Genomic DNA, 22659 nt, shown 5'->3' with positions numbered 1-22659 from the left:
TTGTAAAAGTATACATTTATGCTTCTGCTTCTCTGTTGCAATGGGTACCACCTGGATAGACTTCATCCCATGTTCTTGTCTCAAGGCAATTAGGAATAGAATGAAAAATTGTAGAAAAGGAGCATCATGAATGAAAAAGGCATTATGCACTCAGTAATACAGGAAAATTCAGATGAGTGTTGCAACTTATAGGGTTTGAAGTTGTCCCTTTAAAGAATGAGGGTAATGTGTGCAACAACATCTACTTCTGTATTCAAATAGACCTTATGTAGTGGAGTCTAATCCAGATGTACACACAGATAAGTTGAAATTTCTCATGGGTATATAGTCACCACAAACTCATTCCCTTGTATTGCACACAACACTTATTATCCAAAGCCAGGGTACACTATTATGGCTGGAACATGTGTCACTTGATATGCCTATGGTCACATCACTGGTTTGCACTGCAATAATGTGGGCAAAGAATCCTGGGTGGCCAACAAAGCAGCTATAAAACAAATAACTTTGTAATTGATGAAGATGGTATTCCAAATAACTATTGAAATAATTGTTACTCAACTTTTAAGTATTTATTAACAAAATTTACACAAGAGAGCAGAGTTCAGTTCATATACTTGATCCCACTCACAATAATGAGAAACCAAAAGTTCAGGTTGTATAAGAGAAAAATTTCTGAAGAATGCTTAACCACTCTCTCTCACAATTCATCATGAAAACTGCCCAATACTCATTAAGGTGTGATTCCACCAAAGAATTCTTCCAAGCAAATTATATTTCAGAGACTTCTCTCTGTAATCTTGCTATGTTTTGTAGAAGTTTGTCTAATAATAAAGGTATTTCCCATTATAATACAATCATAGGATTTTTTCTTTCTGTGAGTTGTCAGGTAACCATTGAGAGGTGACATATGGTACATGACTTTTCTATGCATGTATGTTTTCTCATTTCTAAGTCTCTTCATGTGAATTGATTAATGGCAGAAGAATTTTTTCACATTCATTAAATTGACATTTTACTTTATGAATTATCTGGTGTTGATGTTTAATTTCTTTTATTATGATTTTTATTTGACAGGTAGAGTTACAGACAGTGAGAGATACAGAGATAAAGGTCTTCCTTCTGTTGGTTCACTCCTCAAATAGCCACAATGGCCAGAGCTGCACTGATCTGAAGCCAGGAGCCAGGTGCTTCTTCCTGGTCTCCCATGTGGGTGCAGAGGCCCAAGCACTTGGGCTGTCTTCTACTGCTTTCCCAGGCCACAGAAGAGAGCTGGATTGAAGAGGGGCAGCTGGGACTAGAACTGGCACCCATATGAGATGCCAGCATAGTAGGTGGAGGATTAACCTACTGCTCCATGGCACCAGCCTGATGTTTAATTTCTGGTTATGGTTTTTTGAGGCCTATTGCACTTGAAGGATATCACCTTTTTTGAGGTGCATATTTATGCAAGCCTGAATTCCATGAAAATATACTTCCACATTCATTACACTCCTAAGAAACCCCTTGTGTGAATTTTCTGATGTATAATGATCAATTTCTGACAAATAGCTTTTTGTCACACTAATAATATTTCTGAACTTCTTCATTTTTTTAACAATTTACTTTATTTATTTGAAAGACAGAGTTACAGAGAGACAGAGAAGCAGAAAGAGGTCTTCCATCCACTGGTTCACTCCCCAGATGGATGCAATGGCTGGAGCTGCAGCGATCCAAAGCCAGGAGTCAGGAGCTTCTTCTGGGTCTCCCATGTGGGTGCAGGGCCATCTTCTACTGCTTTCCCAGGCTATAGCAGAGAGCTGGATCAGAAGAGGAGCAACCGGGACTAGAACCTGTGCCCACATAGTATGCCAGCATTTCATGCCAGGGCTTTAACTTACTGTGCCACAGCGCTGGTCCCAACCTTTCTTCCTTATGGGAGTGCCTATTGTATGGGATGTAATTTCCAGCAAAAGGCTCTGTCACATGGTTATGTTGATTTTGGAAAAAGTCCTTCACATTCATTATATTCTTAAGTTCTCTCCCTTGTTTGAACTACATGTGTTATGAGGTATTCCTTCTGACAAAAGACTTTTCCACATTTATTACAAGATTTCCACCATGTAATAAATTCTTGATGTTTTATTGTGTGATTTTGGCATAGTTTTCCAACACTCATTCCATTCATATGGTTTCTCCACCATGTGAATTCTGATGTTTTATGAGGTGTTACTTATGGATAAAGGCTTTTCCATAAGCATTATAGCCAAAGTGTTTTCCCCCATATGAATTAGATGATGCACAATGAGGGCTGAACTATGAGAAAAAGCTTTCCAAGTCATTATGTCCAAAAGGTTTCTTTTCATGTGAATTTTCTGACGCATTCTGAGATGTGACTTATTGCCAAGGGCTTTTCTACAGTCATTGCATTCATGAAGTTTCTCCCCGGTGTGAATTCTCTGGTGTGATATGAGCTATGATTTACAACATATGATTTATAAAAGCTTTTCTACAGTCATTACATTCATGTGGTTTCCGCCCTGTGTGAATTTGCTGGTGTATGATGAGGTCTGACTTTTGTCCAAAGGCTTTTCCACAGTCATTACATTCATGAGGTTTCTGCCCTGTGTGAATTCTCTGATGTTTCTAAAGGATTGACTTTTATCCAGAGGCTTTCCCTTGGTCATTACTTTCATGGGGTTTCTCCCCTGTGTGAATTCTCCAGTATGATATGAGGTGTGACTTTCTTCCAAATGCTTATCCACAGTATTACATTTATGAGGTTTCTCCCCTGTGTGAATGCGCTGGTGCATGATGAGGTGTGAATTTGTCAGAAGGCTTTTCCACAGTCATTACATTCATGAGGTTTCTCCCCTGTATGAATTCGCTGGTGTACGATGAGGTCTGACTTTCTTCCAAATGCTTTTCCACAGTCATTACATTTATGAGGTTTCTCCCCTGTGTGAATTCGCTGATGTATGAGGAGCTGTGACTTTCTTCCAAATGCTTTTCCAGTCATTACATTCATAAGGTTTCTCCCCTGTGTGAATTCGCTGATGTATGAGGAGCTGTGACTTTCTTCCAAAGGCTTTTCCACAGTCATTACATTTATGAGGTTTCTCCCCTGTGTGAATTCGCTGATGGTTTATGAGGTCTGACTTTTGTCCAAAGGCTTTTCCACAGTCATTACATTCATGAGGTTTCTGCCCTGTGTGAATTCTCTGGTGTACGATGAGGCCTGACTTTTGTCCAAAGGCTTTTCCACAGTCATTACATTCATGAGGTTTCTCCCCTGTGTGAATTCTCTGGTGTACGATGAGGCCTGACTTTCTTCCAAATGCTTTTCCACAGTCATTACATTTATGAGGTTTCTCCCCTGTGTGAATTCGCTGATGGTTTATGAGGTCTGACTTTTGTCCAAAGGCTTTTCCACAGTCATTACATTTATGAGGTTTCTGCCCTGTGTGAATTCTCTGGTGTACGATGAGGCCTGACTTTTGTCCAAAGGCTTTTCCACAGTCATTACATTCATGAGGTTTCTGCCCTGTGTGAATTCTCTGGTGTACGATGAGGCCTGACTTTTGTCCAAAGGCTTTTCCACAGTCATTACATTCATGAGGTTTCTGCCCTGTGTGAATTTGCTGGTGTATGATGAGGTGTGACTTTTGTCCAAAGGCTTTTCCACAGTCATTACATTCATGAGGTTTCTGCCCTGTGTGAATTTGCTGATGTTTCATGAGGTTTGACTTGCGTCCAAAGGCTTTTCCACAGTCATTACATTCATGAGGTTTCTCCCCTGTGTGAATTCGCTGATGGTTTATGAGGTCTGATTTTTGTCCAAAGGCTTTTCTACAGTCATTACATTCATGAGGTTTCTCCCCTGTGTGAATTCTCTGGTGTATGATGAGGTCTGACTTTCTTCCAAATGCTTTTCCACAGTCATTACATTCATGAGGTTTCTGCCCTGTGTGAATTTGCTGGTGTATGATGAGGTGTGACTTTTGTCCAAAGGCTTTTCCACAGTCATTACATTTATGAGGTTTCTGCCCTGTGTGAATTTGCTGATGTTTCATGAGGTTTGACTTGCGTCCAAAGGCTTTTCCACAGTCATTACATTCATAGGGTTTCTCCCCTGTGTGAATTCGCTGATGGTTTATGAGGTCTGATTTTTGTCCAAAGGCTTTTCTACAGTCATTACATTCATGAGGTTTCTCCTCTGTGTGAATTCTCTGGTGTATGATGAGGTCTGACTTTCTTCCAAATGCTTTTCCACAGTCATTACATTTATGAGGTTTCTCCCCTGTGTGAATTCTCTGGTGCACGATGAGGTCTGACTTTTGTCCAAAGGCTTTTCCACAGTCATTACATTTATGAGGTTTCTGCCCTGTGTGAATTCGCTGATGTTTTATGAGGTCTGACTTTTGTCCAAATGCTTTTCCACAGTCACTACATTCATAGGGTTTCTCCCCTGTGTGAATTCGCTGATGTTTTATGAGGTCTGACTTTTGTCCAAAGGCTTTTCCACAGTCATTACATTCATGAGGTTTCTCCCCTGTGTGAATTCGCTGATGTTTCATGAGGTTTGACTTGCATCCAAATGCTTTTCCACAGTCATTACATTCATGAGGTTTCTCCCCTGTGTGAGTTTGCTGGTGTATGATGAGGTGTGACTTGTGTCCAAAGGCTTTTCCACAGTCATTACATTCATGAGGTTTCTCCCCTGTATGAATTCTCTGGTGTAATATGAGGTATGACTTTCTTCCAAATGCTTTTCCACAGTCATTACATTTATGAGGTTTCTCCCCTGTGTGAATTCTCTGGTGCACGATGAGGTCTGACTTTTGTCCAAAGGCTTTTCCACAGTCATTACATTTATGAGGTTTCTGCCCTGTGTGAATTCGCTGATGTTTTATGAGGTCTGACTTGCGTCCAAAGGCTTTTCCACAGACATTACATTCATAGGGTTTCTCCCCTGTGTGAATTCGCTGATGGTTTATGAGGTCTGACTTTTGTCCAAAGGCTTTTCCACAGTCATTACATTCATGAGGTTTCTGCCCTGTGTGAATTCGCTGGTGTATGATGAGGTTTGACTTTCGTGCAAAGGCTTTTCCACAGTCATTACATTTATGAGGTTTCTCCCCTGTGTGAATTCGCTGGTGTATGATGAGGTGTGACTTTCTTCCAAAGGCTTTTCCACAGTCATTACATTCATGAGGTTTCTCCCCTGTATGAATTCTCTGGTGTAATATGAGGTATGACTTTCTTCCAAATGCTTTTCCACAGTCATTACATTTATGAAGTTTCTCCTCTCTGTGAATTCGCTGATGTATGATGAGGTTTGACTTGCGTCCAAAGGCTTTCCCACAGTCATTACATTCATAGGGTTTCTCCCCTGTGTGAATTCGCTGATGGTTTATGAGGTCTGACTTTTGTCCAAAGGCTTTTCCACAGTCATTACATTCATGAGGTTTCTGCCCTGTGTGAATTCGCTGGTGTATGATGAGGTTTGACTTTCGTGCAAAGGCTTTTCCACAGTCATTACATTTATGAGGTTTCTCCCCTGTGTGAATTCGCTGGTGTATGATGAGGTGTGACTTTCTTCCAAAGGCTTTTCCACAGTCATTACATTCATGAGGTTTCTCCCCTGTATGAATTCTCTGGTGTAATATGAGGTATGACTTTCTTCCAAATGCTTTTCCACAGTCATTACATTTATGAAGTTTCTCCTCTCTGTGAATTCGCTGATGTATGATGAGGTTTGACTTGCGTCCAAAGGCTTTCCCACAGTCATTACATTCATAGGGTTTCTCCCCTGTGTGAATTCGCTGATGGTTTATGAGGTCTGACTTTTGTCCAAAGGCTTTTCCACAGTCATTACATTCATGAGGTTTCTGCCCTGTGTGAATTCGCTGGTGTACGATGAGGTCTGACTTTCGTGCAAAGGCTTTTCCACAGTCATTACATTTATGAGGTTTCTCCCCTGTGTGAATTAGCTGATGTATGATGAGGTGTGACTTTCTTCCAAAGGCTTTTCCACAGTCATTACATTCATGAGGTTTCTCCCCTGTATGAATTCTCTGGTGTAATATGAGGTATGACTTTCTTCCAAATGCTTTTCCACAGTCATTACATTTATGAAGTTTCTCCTCTCTGTGAATTCGCTGATGTATGATGAGGTTTGACTTGCCTCCAAAGGCTTTTCCACAGTCATTACATTCATAGGGTTTCTCCCCTGTGTGAATTTGCTGATGTTTTATGAGGTCTGATTTTTGTCCAAAGGCTTTTCCACAGTCATTACATTCATGAGGGTTATCCCCTGTGTGAATTTGCTGGTGTATGATGAGGTCTGACTTTTGTCCAAAGGCTTTTCCACAGTCATTACATTCATAGGGTTTCTCCCCTGTGTGAATTCTCTGGTGTACGATGAGGACTGACTTCCACAGAAAGCCTCTTCCACAATGAAGGCATTTATAAAGTTTCTCCCCTGTGTGAATTCGCTGATGGTTTATGAGGTATGACCTTTGTGTAAAGGCTTTTCCACAGTCACTAGATTCATGAGGTTTCTCTGCTGTGTGAATTTGTTCACATTTCCTGAGGACTGACTTTTGTCCAAAGGCTTTTCCACAGTCATTACATTCATAAGGTGAATTAATACTGAGTGATTTTCCAAAAGGGTTACATGTGTAAAGTTTTTCCCTTGTATTTAGTCTCTGATTTATTGCAAGATGTGATTGGTGAATGACAGGTTCAACATAGCTAATGTACTTATAAAATTTCTTTCTTGTGTGAGTTTGTTGATGCATATTGAGGCTAGAATTTTCCTGGATAGCTTTTTCTATTTGAGTTGCTTTTCCAAAAGTGACAGTTAACTTATTACAGTTTTCTGCCATATGAACCCTCTCAGATTTCCAGAACATCTTTCTTGTGAAGACTTTTGCTTGTCCAGTGGGTCCAAATGGCTGCTTCATGATGTGAATATTGTCATGCTGATTAAGAGGCTCACAGAACTGGAGAGATTTTCCAGGTATCATAGTGGTATCAAATTTCTCTCCAGCCTGTAGTTGATCAGGCCCACTGGGAGGATACACAGTGTGACATTTATTGCATTCCTCAGGCTTCAATCCTGAATAGATTCCCTTTTTAATAATCAGTGTTGGTATATGGCTTGAATTTAAACTAAGGGTTTTTCTTAATTCAATTCTCTTGTGAGCTGATGTCTTGTTATTTTTCATAAAATCCTGATTCAGATTTGTGTCCTGACTTTCCTGGTTGATCCTAACCAGGTCATCCCTTTTCATGACCACTGAAATGAGAAAAAAGCAATCATGTCACTGAATCACATGTAACTGTTTCTCCTGGCATACTCATGTAAAGAGAATGAAGTTACTTGTTATCCAAGTGGCATAAGATTTTCACAAAATCAGTATGAGGTACTTATTTGTGACCATTATATGGTTTTTCTCCTTAATACACTAATATACCATGAGGTTTCCCAATGTTCAAACATGATCCTTTTTACTATGGGAATTTGAAAAGGATGGGAGAAAGACATTTGTGCTATGATGTGTGGGATGCCTGCCCTGGCTGCTCTGCTTTCAGTACAGCTCTCTTGCCTATGTAAACTGGAAGGAAGCAGATAATGGTTCACGTGCCTGGGAACCTGTGAGACACCAGGGAAGACTAGAGGAATTCTAGAGTTCTGGCTTCAGACTAGTTAGACCTAAGTGTTGCAGACATCTAGGAAGTGAGCTATTAGAAGACCTCTTTCTCTCTCACTATCACTCTGCCTTTCACAAAGATGAAATAACTATAAAATATTTTAAAGAATGGACAAATATTTAATAAAAATATTCATCCACTACCTAGCAACCATTTTTTTCCCTGTCCTTTTTCTCCAGTTTATTTTTATAAAAATTGTGTGCTTTTTGCTTCTCTGATATTTCAACCATAAACATGGAAAAGTTTTACTGATCATTTACTTGCAGGTGGAGAAGAGTGAAATGTGCCTGTACTTTAAGCAGGACAACATTTAAGGAGTATGATTTGAACCTAAGATTGTCTCATGTTCAGTCTTCCTAGGTAAACATCATTTGTGGGATTTTTCAAATGAAAAACTACTTTGTCTCTACTCTATCACAGCATCCCCAAATTCCTAAGGACACCCAACACCTTCAGCTTCTCAGAAGTACAACAGGTAGAGAAAAGTCCCAATATACCACTTTAGTTAAACACTCCCAATCAGTTTGAAGAATTTGTTTCTGCAAACCGGGATGTGCTCATCTTCTTTGAAAAGTGTTTTCTAGCTCATTCTGAAATCATCAGTGCTGGTTACCTCCTCTCGATTCTTTCTGTAAACATTCCTGTGTGATAATTTGAATTTCTAGATGCTTTTGATCAGTTGCCTCCTATTTTCACTGAAAGCTTCATTTCCTATGCTTTTCTTATCTTTTTATTAGCTTATTTTTCAATGATACTGAAAAATAAGAGAGAAATCATACTTCAAACTCCACCCTTAATGAAATCTGAGCCACTCAACATAAACCCAAAGGCTACTTGACCCTGGGTCTCAAAATCTCATTACTTTCTTGGTGAGTCTAGGATCACTTATTTTCATGTTTTATATAAGTTCATGCTTAGTTTATGATTTCTTTTCTTCAAAGATTTACTTTATTTACTTGAAAGCTAGAATTATAGAAAGAGATAGACAGAGAGAAGTCTTCCATCTGCTGGCTCACTTCCCATATGGGCACAACAACCAATGCTGGGCCAAGATGAAGTTAGGAGCCAGGAGTGTCTTTCCAGTCTTGCACATGGGTACAGGGGGCCAAGGACTTGGGCCAACCTCTTCTCTTTTCTCAGGTGCATTAGCAGAGAGCTGGATTAGAAGAGGACCATCTGGGACTTGAAATGGCACCCATATGCAATGCTAGTGCTGCAGGCTGGAGCTTTAACACACTGCAACACAGTGTCATTACTAGGTTCATAATTTATGATGTCACAGCACAGAGCCTTACTCATGACCATCTTTTTTTTTTAAAGATTTATTTATTTATTTGAAAGTCAGAGTTACAAGAGAGAGGAGAGGCAAAGAGAGAGTAAGGTCTTCCATCCAATGGTTCACTCCCCAGTTGGCCACAGTGGGCAGAACTGTACTGATCTGAAGCCAGGAGCCAGGAGCTTCTTCTGTGTCTCCCTCAGGTGCAGGGGTGCAAGGACTTGGACCATCTTCTACTGCTTTCCCAGGCCATAGCCGAGATCTGGATTGGACGTGGAGCAACTGGGTCTCAAACTGGTGCCCATATGGGATGCTGGTGCTTCAGACTAGGGTGTTAATTCACTGCACCACAGCACCGGCCACATGACCATCTTTTAGCATTTACTTATTTACTTACTTGAGAGTCAGAGAGACAGAATTAAAAATAAAGACAGACTGAAACAGAGTTTTGCCAACTATAGGCCCACTCCTCAAATGTTTCTAACAGACTATAATTTTCTTATTTATTTGAGAGGCACAGAGGAAAAAAAAAAAAGAAAGAGACTAAAAAAGAGAGTTCACATTTATTGATTCATTCCTGAGCAAGTTCTATGCCTGGGCAAAATCATGAGTGGGAACTCAATCTGAGCAATGAGTTAGAAATAAGTTTCTGGGGGCTGGCGTTGTGGCATAGCAGGTAAAGCCACCACCTGCAGTGCCAACATCACTTATGGGCACCAGTTAAAGTCCTAGCTGCTCCACTTCTGATCCAGCACTCTGCTATGGCCTGGGAAAGCAGTAGAAGATGGTCCCAGTCCTTGGACCCCTGTACCCATGTGGGAGACCTGGAAGAAGCTCCTGGCTCCTGGCTTCAGATCAGTGCAGCTCCAGCCATGACAGCCAATTGGGAAGTGAACCAGTGGATGTAAGACCTCTCTCTCTCTCTCTGCCTCTCCTTCTCTCTCTCTGACTTTCAAATAAATAAATAAATCTTTAAAAAAAAACAGAAACAGAGCAGCACCGTGGCTCAATAGGCTAATCCTCTGCCTGTGGCACTGGCACACATGGTTCTAGTCCCAGTTGGGGCACCAGATTCTGTCCCAGTTGCCCCTCTTCCAGGCGAGCTCTCTGCTGTGGCCCGGGAGTGCAGTGGAGGATAGCCCAAGTCCTTGGGCCCTACACCCACATGGGAGACCAGGAGAAGGCTCCTGACTTCAGATCAGTGTGGTCTGCCAGCCACAATGTGCTGGCCATGGTGGCCATTGGAGGGTGAACCAATAGTAAAGGAAGACCTTTCTCTCTGTCTCTCTCTCTCACTGTCCACTCTGCCTGTCAAAAAAAAAAAAAAAACAGAAACATTAAGATTAAAAAAAATAAGTTTCTGTATGTTGCCTAATTAACAAGCACTGAAGGAACTAATAAGTGCATGAAGGAAAAGGTATAAAAGTATAGAGGGCTGGTGCTGCGGCTCACTAGGCTAATCCTCCACCTTGTTGGTGCCGGCGCACTGGGTTCTAGTCCCAGTTGGGGTGCCAGATTCTTTCCTAGTTGCCCCTCTTCCAGGCTAGCTCTCTGCTGTGGCCCAGGAGTTCAGTGGAGGATGGCCCAAGTACTTGGGCCCTGCACCCCATGGGAGACCAGGATAAGCACCTGGCTCCTGCCATCAGATCAGTGTGGTGCGCCAGCTGCAGCGCACCAGCCACGGCGGCCATTGGAGGGTGAACCAATGGCAAAAGGAAGACCTTTCTCTCTGTCTCTCTCTCTCTCTCACTGTCCACTCTGCCTGTCAAAAAATAAATAAATTAAAAATTAAAAAAAAAGTATAGAGAAGGACAAGTTAGAATTTGGGGAATGTATCAAACCTAAATAAAAGTCTTAGTAACATCAGGAAATGACTGGATTTTTTTTTAATCAAAGAACATCTTCACTAAGAACAAAAGTTAGAAAAGATACTGGTATCTCTAAATGCCTGTGTCTGATCCACAAAACCAGCTGTCATCAGGAGTAAGGCTTGAGAAAAATTCATGGAAAGACTACCAGTCAACATATGCACACTTTCTGCTTTGGCCTCCCTGTCTCTTATTTGCAGACTGACCTGAAAGGCTCTGATTCAAACATTTGTCCACCATCCATGGATCTTCTCCTTGCTCCAACTTGAAGATTAAGTCAGGTTTGGTAATGCAGTGCCCTATTAATGGAAACAAAGTAAGACTTTGTAAAATCACTATCTTGGATTATTTAAAGGACTACAGCTTGGTTAAGGAGCTATGCAACAAATGTTCCAATTTGAATCTTTTGTAGATGGTAGATATTCAGATTATTCATGGACTCAAATTCTAATCCTGCCCAATATTAAACATTATAAAGTGTTCCCTTGCTTGTCAAATAGCAAGAAAATGTTATCACTGGGAATATGATGGGGGTCACTCACCCAAGGAGAAGAGGCTGCTGTAGGTCTCCAGCATCACATCTCTGTATAGGATTTTCTGAGCATTGTTCATGTTCTGCCATTCCTCCCAGCTAAAGTACACGGCCAGGTCTTCAAATGCTATCATCACCTATAACATTACACTTCCTGTCAACATGTTAACTCTGTCACAAAACAAACACTGACAGTTGTGTATGGATATGAAGGAAAAAGGAAGGATATGGTTTCACATTAGACTTGTTGAGTGTTTAGAAAGCCACACAGAGCATTCAACAGAGTCAAACACATTATCTACAGGCTGTGAGAAATGCCCAAGCTGGAGGGAAACAGGAGGTTCAAATCACAAAGGCCACATCTGTCAAGGGGAATTGCACAGCAGGCTAAAAGAGGGGCAATACTGACTCTTTTTTTTTTAATTTTTTGACAGGCAGAGTGGACAGAGTGAGAGAGACAGAGAAAGGTCTTCCTTTACCATTGGTTCACCATCCAATGGCCGCCATGGCCGGTGCGCTGCAGCCAGTGCACCATGCTGATCTGAAGGTAGGAGCCAGGTGCTTCTCCTGGTCTCCCTTGCAGGTGCAGGGCCCAAGGACCTGGGCCATCCTCCACTGCACTCCCAGGCCACAGCAGAGAGCTGGCCTGGAAGAGGGCCAACCAGGACAGAATCCGGCACCCCGACTGGGACTAGAACCCGGTGTGCTGGCACCGCTAGGTGGAGGATTAGCCTGTTGAGCCACGGCGCCGGTCTGCAATACTGACTCTTAAATGGGCAATGTTAAGGAGAAGTATGTAGAAGCATTGAGAAAAAAAGGCAAGAAACCATCAGTGAAACTACGATGGGAATGAACAGAAAATAATTTCCAGGAAAACACCATGCATATCATTTCCAATATGTCAGCGAAAAAATATATTAAAAGACATGGCAGACATTTAACTTAGTGATTATGATGCCACCTCAGAGTGTCTATGTTTGATTTCCAATGCCGGCTCTAGTTTTTAGCTCCCAGATAATGCGGACCTGGGGAAGCAATGGTGATGTCACCAATGAAGGAGGCCTAGATTCCATTCCTCAATCCTGACTTCAGTCCTGCCCCACCTCTGTTTGGTATGGTTATCTAGGAAGTGAATTAATGTGTCAAAGCTCTCTCTCAGTCCATCAACTTTTTTCTCTATCAAGCTAATAAATATTTTTAAGTAAGAGAGAAAATACAGGTAAGACAAAGAATACAAATTAGCTTTTGCCCTTGTCTATGATTATTCTACTGATAAACAATTGAAATAACATTATACCTAATTACAGTGAAAGCAATGGAAATACTGCCCAAAACATTCAAATGATAAACATTTGAAATAACATTATACATAATTAAAGTGAAAGCAATGGAATTATTTGCCCAAAAAGAGAACCTGGGAATGTCTGCAGTACAATCTGCATTTGTGACTCACTGAGAAAATGCTTAGAGATTTGTTTAAGAACCTGCAATAGTCACCAGAATTGTGATCCAGCAGGCTAAGCCTCCACTATCAATGCTGGCATCCCATGTAAACAGAGGATTTGAGTCCTTACTGCTCCACTTCCAACCTAGTTCCCTGCTAATCTGATTGAAAGAGCAGTGAAAATGACCTGAGTATGTGGACCCTTCCATCAATATGGGAGACCCATGGAGTTCCAGGCTCCTGGATGTGACCTGGCCCAGTGCCAGCCATTGTGGGCATTTGGGAAATGAACAGTAGATAGAAGATATATCCTTTTGTCTCCCTGTCTCTCCCAATCTCTGTAAGTTTGCCTTTCAAATAAATACTCTTAAAAAATAGGCCAGCGCCATGGCTCAATAGGCTAATTCTCCACCTTGCGGCGCTGGCACACCAGGTTCTAGTCCCGGTCGGGGCACTGGATTCTGTCCCAGTTGCCCCTCTTCCAGGCCAGCTCTCTGCTATGGCCCAGGAGTGCAGTGGAGGATGGCCCAATTCCTTGGGCCCTGCACCCACAAGGGAGACCAGGAGAAGCACCTGGCTCCTGGCTTCAGATCAGCGTGATGCGCCAGCCACAGTGCGCCAGCCACGGCGGCCATTGAAGGGTGAAGCAACAGCAAAGGAAGACCTTTCTCTCTGTCTCTCTCTCTCTCTCACTATCCACTCTGCCTGTCAAATAAATAAATAAATAAATGAGCCTCCAATAGACTCTTCACACATTCCTTATCCTATTCCAGAATCCAATTCAGCTTCTCAAAGGTATTAAGGACTCTATTACTCTAACAATTCAAAAACAAACTTAACTGATTTGTGTTTTAGCACTAGATAACTCTTCCTCTTGCAGAATGCTAAGTGTTTACTTCATAGGTAGCACTAAAACACTGCTCAGTACATCATCTACATTTAGACTGTTTCAGACAACATGACTCCAAAAATGTAGCATATTGTGCTTAGTTTCAACTCAATTCATGTAACAAATATATATTTTGCTATAACAACAGAAAGACAAGAGACCAAACTGCATTATTATAGATGACAGTAATGTTTCATAATCATGCCAGATTCATCATTCATTTCTGTATATACCATGAGAACAAATTTTATGTTTATTTTTCTATTTTAAAATTTTTAAAGATTTATTTATTTATTTGAAAGTCAGAGTTACACAGAGAGAGGAGAGGCAGAGAGAGAGAGAGAGAGGTCTTCCATCTGCTGGTTCAGTCCCCAATTGGCTGCAATGGCTGGACCTGCACCAATCTGAAGCCAGGAACCAGGAGCTTCTTCTGGGCCTCCCACATGGGTGAAGGGGCCCAAGGACCTGGGCCATCATCCGCTGCTTTCCCAGGCCATAGTAGAGAGCTGGAGCAGAAGTGGAACAGCAGGGTCTCAAACCAGTGCCCATATGGGATGCCAATGCTTTAGACCAGGGCATTAACCCACTGAGCCACAGAGCCAGCCCCATATTTTCCATTTTAATTAACTAATATACTGGGTCCAGCACTGTGGCATAGCAGGTAAAGCCACTGCCTTCAGTACTGGCATCCCATATTTGTGCCAGTTCAAGTCCCGGTGGCTTTCCTTCCAATCCAGCTCTCCGCTATGGCCTGGGAAATCAGTAGAAGATGGCCTAAGTCCTTGGGCCCCTGAACCCATGTGGGAGTCCCAGAAGGAGCTTTTCACTTCTAGCTCTAGATCAGTGCAACTCTGGCCATTGTGGCAAACTGGGGAGTGAACCAGCAGATGGAAGACTCTCTCTCCCTCTGCCTCTCTGTAACTCTGACTTTCAAATAAATAAAAAAATCTAAAAAAATAAATAAATAAACTAGTATTAAACACCTAAAATAAGTACTGACAAGCTGGGGAATAATTTAAAAAAAAAAACACTTACAGGTGATATATTCATTTTCTTTCCTCTTAGAAACATGTGGAGGACCCAGAATCATACCTGGGAGAGAAGGTGAATGGCAAGAGTTCAAAGAAAACTCTGGAGGCCAATGCTGTGGCATAATGGGTAAAGCTGCAGCCTGCAGTGCCAGCATTCCATATTGGTGCTGATTTGAGTCCTGCCTGCTCAACGTACAATCTAGCTCTCTGCTATGTCCTGAGAAAGCAGTGGAACATGGTCCAAGTCCTTGGGCCCCTACACCTGCATGGGAGACCCAGAAGCTCTTGGGTCTTGGCTTTGGATCAGCTCAGCTCCAGCCTTTGCAGTAATTTGGAGGGTGAGCCAGCAGATAGAAGATTCTCTCTCTCTCTCTCTCTCTCTCTCTCTCTCTCTGCAACTCTTTCAATAAATAAATGAAATCTTAAAAAAAAAAAACCTGTGCTTTCCTTCTGCACTGAACAGTGGGAAAAAAAGAATATGATAGAATGAATAAATAACAATAAATACATTAACCAAGAAAACATCAGCTTTACTGTGGAGGAATAAACCTGTAAAAATAGAAATACATAGGAAAATGCACCCACCTATATTAAGTGGCAGAGATTAAACAGAAGTTATCATTGGTTTAACAAAAGCATTATCTACAATTTTTTTAAATAATGGTGTAAAAATAAAAAGAAATGTTAAGAGTGTTCAAATAAATGAAGTTATCAGAGATAAACATTACATTGTTATTAAAGTTTATACTAAAGAAAGTTAACAAATACACATAATGTATATTTAACGCAGTGCACTTTACCAGTAGTGATTCTAAATAGACCTTTTCCCTTCACAAATCATTGGATTGGGGCTGGCAATGTGGCCTAGTGGGTAAAGCTGCCGCCTGCAAACTGGCATCCCATATAGGCACTGGTTCGATTCCCAGCTGCTCCACTTCTGATCCAGCTTTCTGCTATGGCCTGGGAAAGCAGTAGAAAATGGCCCAAGTCCTTGGGCCCCTGTACCCATGTGGGAGACCCAGAAGAAGCTCCTAGATCCTGGCTTTGGATTGGCACAACTCTGCCATTGCAGCCAACTGAGTTGTGAACCAGCAGATGGAAGATCTCTCTCTCTCTCTCTCTCTCTCTCTCTCTCTCTCTCTCTCTCTCTGCCTCTCCCTCTCTCTGTGTGTAACTCTCTAAAAAAAAATAAATCTTTTAAAAAAAGACCCTGAATTTCACTTGACTTACCCCATGAGATACCAGTAAATGTGATAGAAATAGATAATTTGATAAAAGATTTATTTATTTGAAAGAGTTACACAAAGAGAGAAGGAGAGGCAGAGAAAAAGAGAGAGAGAGAGGAAGGGAGGGAGGAAAGGAGAAAGAGAGGTCTTTGAACTGCAGGTTCACTCTCCAGATGGCTGCAATGGCTGGAGCTGTGTAGATTCAAAGGTATTAGCCAGGAGCTTCTTCCAGGTCTCCCACAAGGGAGCAGGGACCAAAGGACTTGGGCCATCTTCTACTGTTTTCCCAGGCCATAGCAAAGAGCTAGATCAGAAGTGGAGCATCCGAGTCTCAAACTGACACCCATATGAGATGCTGGCACTGTAGGTGGTGGCTTTACCTGCTATGCCACAGAATCAGCCAGAAATAGATAATTTGTAAAGTATTTGCCTTCTCAGATTTTCTTTTTCTGACAGTTATCTTCTGAAAAACCCTGAGGCCTGCATGTTGAAGAGATAGTATGTAGGCTGGTGCCGCAGCTCACTAGGCTAATCCTCCACCTGCAATACTGGTACTCCAGGTTGGGGCACTGGTTCTGTCCCAGTTGCTCCTTTTCCAGTCCAGCTCTCGGCTGTGGCCTGGGAAGGCAGTGGAGGATGGCCCAAGTGCTTGGGCCCTGCACCCACATGGGAGACCAGGAGGAAGCACCTGGCTCCTAGCTTTGGATCGGCACAGCATGCCAGCCTTAGCGGCCACTTGGGGGGTGAACCAATGGAAGGAAGACCTTTCTCTCTGTCTCTCTCTCTCACTAACTCTGCCTGTCAAAAAAAAAAAAAAGAGAGAATATGTAGCCAAGATTCACCACAAACCCCAGACACTTAAGTGAAGCCTCAATCAGTTCCTCAAATGACTAAACTCTCATTTCTGCTCCTGGACTGATCATAGGAACTGCCCAGCTGAGTGCAGCCCATAACTCAGAGTCAGAAATGCAAATCAAATGGCTATTTGTTAATCCACTGTGTTTCCTGATTTGTCCTACATCAAATGCTGATATATATCAGTAAGTATGGCAGAAAGTTGAATTACATGCAAACTACAATGCATACAACTTCAAAATTTCTAAATTTAGAAGCTCCCATAAAACAGGGTCAGCATTGTCACATAGCAATTAAATCTGCCATCTGCAATACAAGCACCCCATATGAGCGCTGGTTCATGTTCTGGCTGTTCTGCTTTTGATCCAGCTTCCTGCTGATGGCCTGAGAAAAGCAATGAAAGATGATCCAAATACTTGGGCAAATGCTACCAATGTGAGAGACCCAGATGAAGATCTTGGTTCCTGGCCTCATTCTGTCCCGGCCCTGCTCCATGCAGCCTTCTGTGATGTGAACAAGCAGAAGGAAGATCTCTCTGGGTCTCTCCTCTATATACAATATTTTCAAATAAACTTTTAAAAACTTAGAAAAAAAAACTCCTATAAACACAATCTTTGCCTATCAATTGGACCTTAGAAAAGCTGCTAATACTAAAAAAAAAAAAAAAAAAAAAGTCCTGAGATTCACACAAATAAATTACCTGGAGATCATAAGATTGCTCTTCACATTTTGGCTTATATATGGTCATTGTGTTCTTTTGTTTTATATTTTAGAAGCTTATTATCACATAAAATCTAATTTAATATAATTTTACTATCTCAGAAAGCAGGATAAAGGTTTACAGTAATTTTTTATAGCTGCATGTATATTGCATATTGTTCAAGAAGAATGACTGAAAGGGGGAAAATTTTTATGATATGCTTTTTGTTTTTCTTAAAGATTTATTTATTTGAAAGTCAAAGTTACACAGAGAGAGGAGAAGCAGAGAGAGAGAGAGAGACAGAGAGAGAGGGATCTTCCATCTGATGGCTCACTCTGCAAATGGCTGCAATGGCCAGAGCCGCACCAACTGAAGCCAGGGCCCAGGAGCTTCTTCCAGGTCTCCCACATGGGTGCAGGGACCCAAGGACTTTGACCATCTTCTACTGCTTTCCCAGGCCATAGCAGAGAGCTGGATCAGAAGTGGAGCAGCTGAGTCTTGAACCCGAGCCGATATGGGATGTGGGCACTTCAGGCCAGGGCATTAACCCACTGTGCCACAGCACCAGCCTCATGATATGCTTTTTGAAGTCACACACTCCAAACATAGCATTAGTAGCAAAAGGGAAGACATGCTCATGAGTTTTCTAAAGCAGTACTATTTGAACTGGTGACAATTTCTGAAATGGATCTGAAAAATAAATGTTTTTTAATTAAGTGTGGCAAGATAGAGAACATTAGACAGAAGTTAGGGTGCCAGGTATTTACAAATCATGTGACACTACACAAAGCACTTTTCTCCTGAAAAACAATTTGTTTCATCTTTTTTACAGAGATACTGGCAAAACTTCCTTGAGCTACCAGGAAGGACTATTAGAATACAGGGGGCAGGAGTCCTCCAAGATGGTGGAATAGGAAGGGAGCACACTGATAATCTGGGAAAAGACAGTTTAATAAAAGTGGAGATACTGTAGTTTCAGGGAAGAGTTAGGGAAAAAAAACTGCAGAGGAAACTCTTCTGGAACTAGTGGGACATGGTGGACCTACGTGGAGGGTACGGGTGCTCACATATCAGGACCCCAGCTGCTGAGTCCACACAGCAGCGCTGCAAAGGGAGGTGAGGCAAAGCCTCAGCAGCCCAAGACAAAGGTGGGGAAGTGGCAGTAAGAGCCTACAGGGAATGAGGTTTGAAGCCCTGTGGGGAAAAGTCCAATGGGCTAACTAGAAGAGGGAATAGAATAGAATAGAATAGAATAGAATAGAATAGAATAGAATAAAAAATAAAAGGGACTCGTATGGATACGATTCTCTCTCTCCACTCACCTTACAAAGGCAAGCGAGCAGGCACCATTTTGGACATATGTAAAAGCTGCACTACCTCAGGGCTGCACCCGCCCTCAGCTAGGCAAAAAAAACCTGACTCTGGTGGGGAGAAATAACAGGAGGTTAGGACCTAGTGAAAAGTGGAGCTTATGAACTGTGACTGAAAAAAAAAAAAAACCTGAAGGTGTGTGAGATAATTCATGGAGTGCCTGAGAGTGAGTACTCTCAGGAAATGCCACAAACTTGATAACCTTAGCAAGCTGGTGGGAGATTTCAGTGGAAACTGAGCTTACACTGAGGACTGTACAGATCCTTTGTGTTGTCCTTGGGGTAGAGCAGATGAATATAATACCCACAGGGGCCAGAGCACAGACACTGACTGCCTTCAATTCTGCTCAGCTGGGCAGAATTAATCCCTTCTGAATCAAAAAAAAAAAGAGAGAGAGAGAGAGAGAAAGAGAGAAAATTTACCATGCCTTACCTGGGTGTTTCACCCTTAACCCTGAAGAACCAAACAGAGCTCTCTGGCCACACCCATCACAAGCCTCTAAGGATCCATCAAAAGCAGACAGTCCACTTAATCGAGTCATAGTATCACGAGAAAAACCAGCACATCAAAAAAAAAAAAAGAAAAGAAAAGAAACCAAAGAATATCTCCACAATGCCAAGCAACAAATGCAGAAACTGAGGAAACAAGAACAAGAAAGACATTATGATGCCCCCAAATGAATAAGACACCCCAATTCAAGATTATAAAGGTGATGAGATAGAAGATATGCAAGAAGCAGATCTCAAAAAAATTTATGATAAGAACACTTAGAAGTTCTCAAAAACAAATTCTTGAACTACAGAAATCCTTACTGGGCAGGGTAGAAAGTCTCTCTCATGAAAATGAAATCTTAAGGAGAAATCAAAATAAAATGAAGCAATTAGTAGAACATGAAATTGTGATAGTGAAGAAAAATCAAAATGAAATGAAGAATTCAATAGATCAAATGACAAATGCATTTGAGAGCCTTAAAAAAAGAATCAGTGAAGCAGAAGAGAGAATATCGGACTTAGAAGACAGAGCACAGGAAAGTATACAGTCAAACCAAAGAAATGAAGAGGAAATTAGAAATCCAAAAAATATTGTTGGGAATCTACAGGATATTATTAAAAAACCCAACATTCAGGTTCTAGGAGTTCCTGAAGGCATGGAGAGGAAGAAAGGATTAGAAGGCCTTTTTAGTGAGATACTAGCAGAAAACTTCCCAGGTTTGGAGAAGGACAGGGACATCCAAGTACAGGAAGCTCATGGAACCCCTAATAAACATGACCAAAAGAAATCCTCACCACGACATGTTGTAATCAAACTCACTACACTGAAACACAAAGAAAAGATTCTAAAATGTGCAAGGGAGAAATGTCAGATTACTCTCAGAGGATCTCCAATTAGACTCACTGCAAACTTCTCATCAGAAACCCTACAGGCTAGGAAGGAATGGCAAGATATAGCCCAGGTACTAAGAGAAAAAAACTGACAGCCCAGAATATTATATCCTGCAAAGCTCTCATTTGTGAATGAAGGTGAAATAGAGACCTTTCATAGCAAACAGAAATTGAAAGAATTTGTCTCCACTCATCCAGCCCTGCAAAAGATGCTTAAAGATGTGTTACACATAGAAACACAGCCATCAATATGAAAGAAGGTAAAGGAAGGAAACCTCACAGTAAAAGATCACACGAATTTCAAAGCATATATTAGAAATATCTTTGGGAAAATGGCAGGGCAAAGTTACTACTTATCGACAGTCACATTGAATGTTAAGGGCCACACCTCTCCAGTTAAAAGACACAGACTGGCTGAATGGATTAAGGAAAAAAAACCCATCTATTTGCTGCTTACAAGAAACACATCTTTCCAACAAAGATGCATGCAGACTGAAAGTGAAAGGCTGGAAAAAGATATACCATGCCAACAGAAATGAAAAAAGAGCTGGTGTAGCCATCTTAATATCAGACAAAATAAACTTTAACACAAAAACTGTTAGGAGAGACAAAGAGGGGCACTATATAATGATTAAGGGATCAATTCAACAGGAAGATATAACAATTATCAATGTATATGCACCTAATTACAGGGCACCTGTTTATTTAAAAGATTTGTTAAGGGACCTAAAGGGAGACTTTGACTCCAATACAATAGTTCTGGGGGACTTCAATACTCCACTCTCAGAAATAGAAAGATCAACCAGACAGAAGATCAACAAGGAAACAGAAGATTTAATCAACACTATAGCCCAAATGGATCTAACAGATATCTCCAGAACTTTTCATCCTACACATGAAGAATTTACATTCTTCTCAGCAGTACATGGAACCTGCTCCAGGATTGACCACATGCTAGGCCATACAACAAGTCTCAGCAAATTCAAAAGAATTAGAATCATACCATGCAGCTTCTCAGACCACAGTGGAATGAAGTGGAAAATTAGCAACTCAGGAATCCCTAAAGCATATCCAAACACATGGAGATTGAACAACATGCATCATTGAAAGAAAATTACAGACCAATATCCCTGATGAGCAGACGCAAAAATCCTCAACAAAATTCTGGCTAATAGAATGCAACAACACATCAGAAAGATCATCCACCCAGACCAAGTGGGATTTATCCCTGGTATGCAGGGATGGTTCAATGTTTGCAAATCAATTAATGTGATACACCACATTAACAAACTGCAGAGGAAAAACCATGATTATCTCAATAGATGCAGACAAAGCATTTGATAAAATACAACACCCTTTCATGATGAAAACTCTAAGCAAACTGGGTATAGAAGGAACATTCCTCAATACAATCAAAGCAATTTATGAAAAACCCATGACCAGCATCCTATTGAATGGGAAATGTTGGAAGCATTTCCACTGAGATCAGGTACCAGACAGGGCTGCCCACTCTCACCACTGCTATTCAATATAGTTCGGGAAGTTTTAGCCAGAGCCATTAGGCAAGAAAAAGAAAGTAAGGAACACACATTGGGAAGGAATAAGTCAAACTTTCCATCTTTGCAGACAATATGATTCTTTATTTAGGGGATCCAAAGGACTCTACTAAGAGACTATTGGAACGCATAGAGGAGTTTGGCAAAGTAGCATGATATAAAATCAATGCACAAAATTCAATAGCATTTGTATACACAGGCAATGCCACGGCTGAGAAAGAACTGTTAAGATCAATCCCCTTCACAGTAGCTACAAAAATAATCAAATACCTTGGAATAAACTTAACCAAGGATGGTAAAGATCTCTACAATGAAAATTACAGAATCTTAAAGAAAGAAATAGGAGGGGATACCAAAAAATGGAAAAATCTTCCATTCTCATGGATTGGAAGAATCAACATCATCAAAATGCGCATTCTCACAAAAGCAATTTATAGGTTCATTGCAATATCAACCAAAATACCAAAGACATTCTTCTCAGATCTGCAAAAAATGATGCTGAAATTCATATGGAGACACAGGAGACCTCAAATAGCTAAAGCAATCTTGTACAACAAAAACAAACCTGGAGGCATCACAATACCAAATTTCAGGACATACTACAGGGCAGTTATAATCAAAACAGCATGGTACTGGTACAGAAACAGATGGATAGACCAATGGAACATAATAGAAACACCAGAAATCAATCCAAACATCTACGGCCAACTTATATTTGATCAAGGATCTAAAACCAATTCCTGGAGTAAGAACAGTCTATTCAATAAATGGTGCTAGGAAAACTGGACTTTTACTTGCAGAAGCATGAAGAAAGGCCCCTACTTTACACCT

The 22659-nt window shown here is 41.2% G+C and overlaps 1 protein-coding gene across 1 annotated transcript; it reads right to left on the bottom strand.

Moving 5' to 3' along the window:
- Positions 1-3350: 3350 nt before the first annotated feature.
- Positions 3351-11082, bottom strand: LOC133754834 (zinc finger protein 585A-like; the record flags this gene model as incomplete). The annotated part of the gene is made up of 4 exons (XM_062185221.1): positions 11049-11082; positions 6659-7282; positions 6402-6595; positions 3351-6371 (listed from the first exon to the last, which is right to left on the bottom strand). Coding segments are annotated over exons 1-4 (3873 nt in total), but the record flags the coding sequence as incomplete, so codon positions are not given.
- Positions 11083-22659: the final 11577 nt, after the last annotated feature.

Source organism: Lepus europaeus, unplaced genomic scaffold, assembly GCF_033115175.1.
Source record: "Lepus europaeus isolate LE1 unplaced genomic scaffold, mLepTim1.pri SCAFFOLD_29, whole genome shotgun sequence".
Taxonomy (NCBI): domain Eukaryota; kingdom Metazoa; phylum Chordata; class Mammalia; order Lagomorpha; family Leporidae; genus Lepus; species Lepus europaeus.
This window is presented reverse-complemented; position numbering and strand designations above follow the sequence as displayed.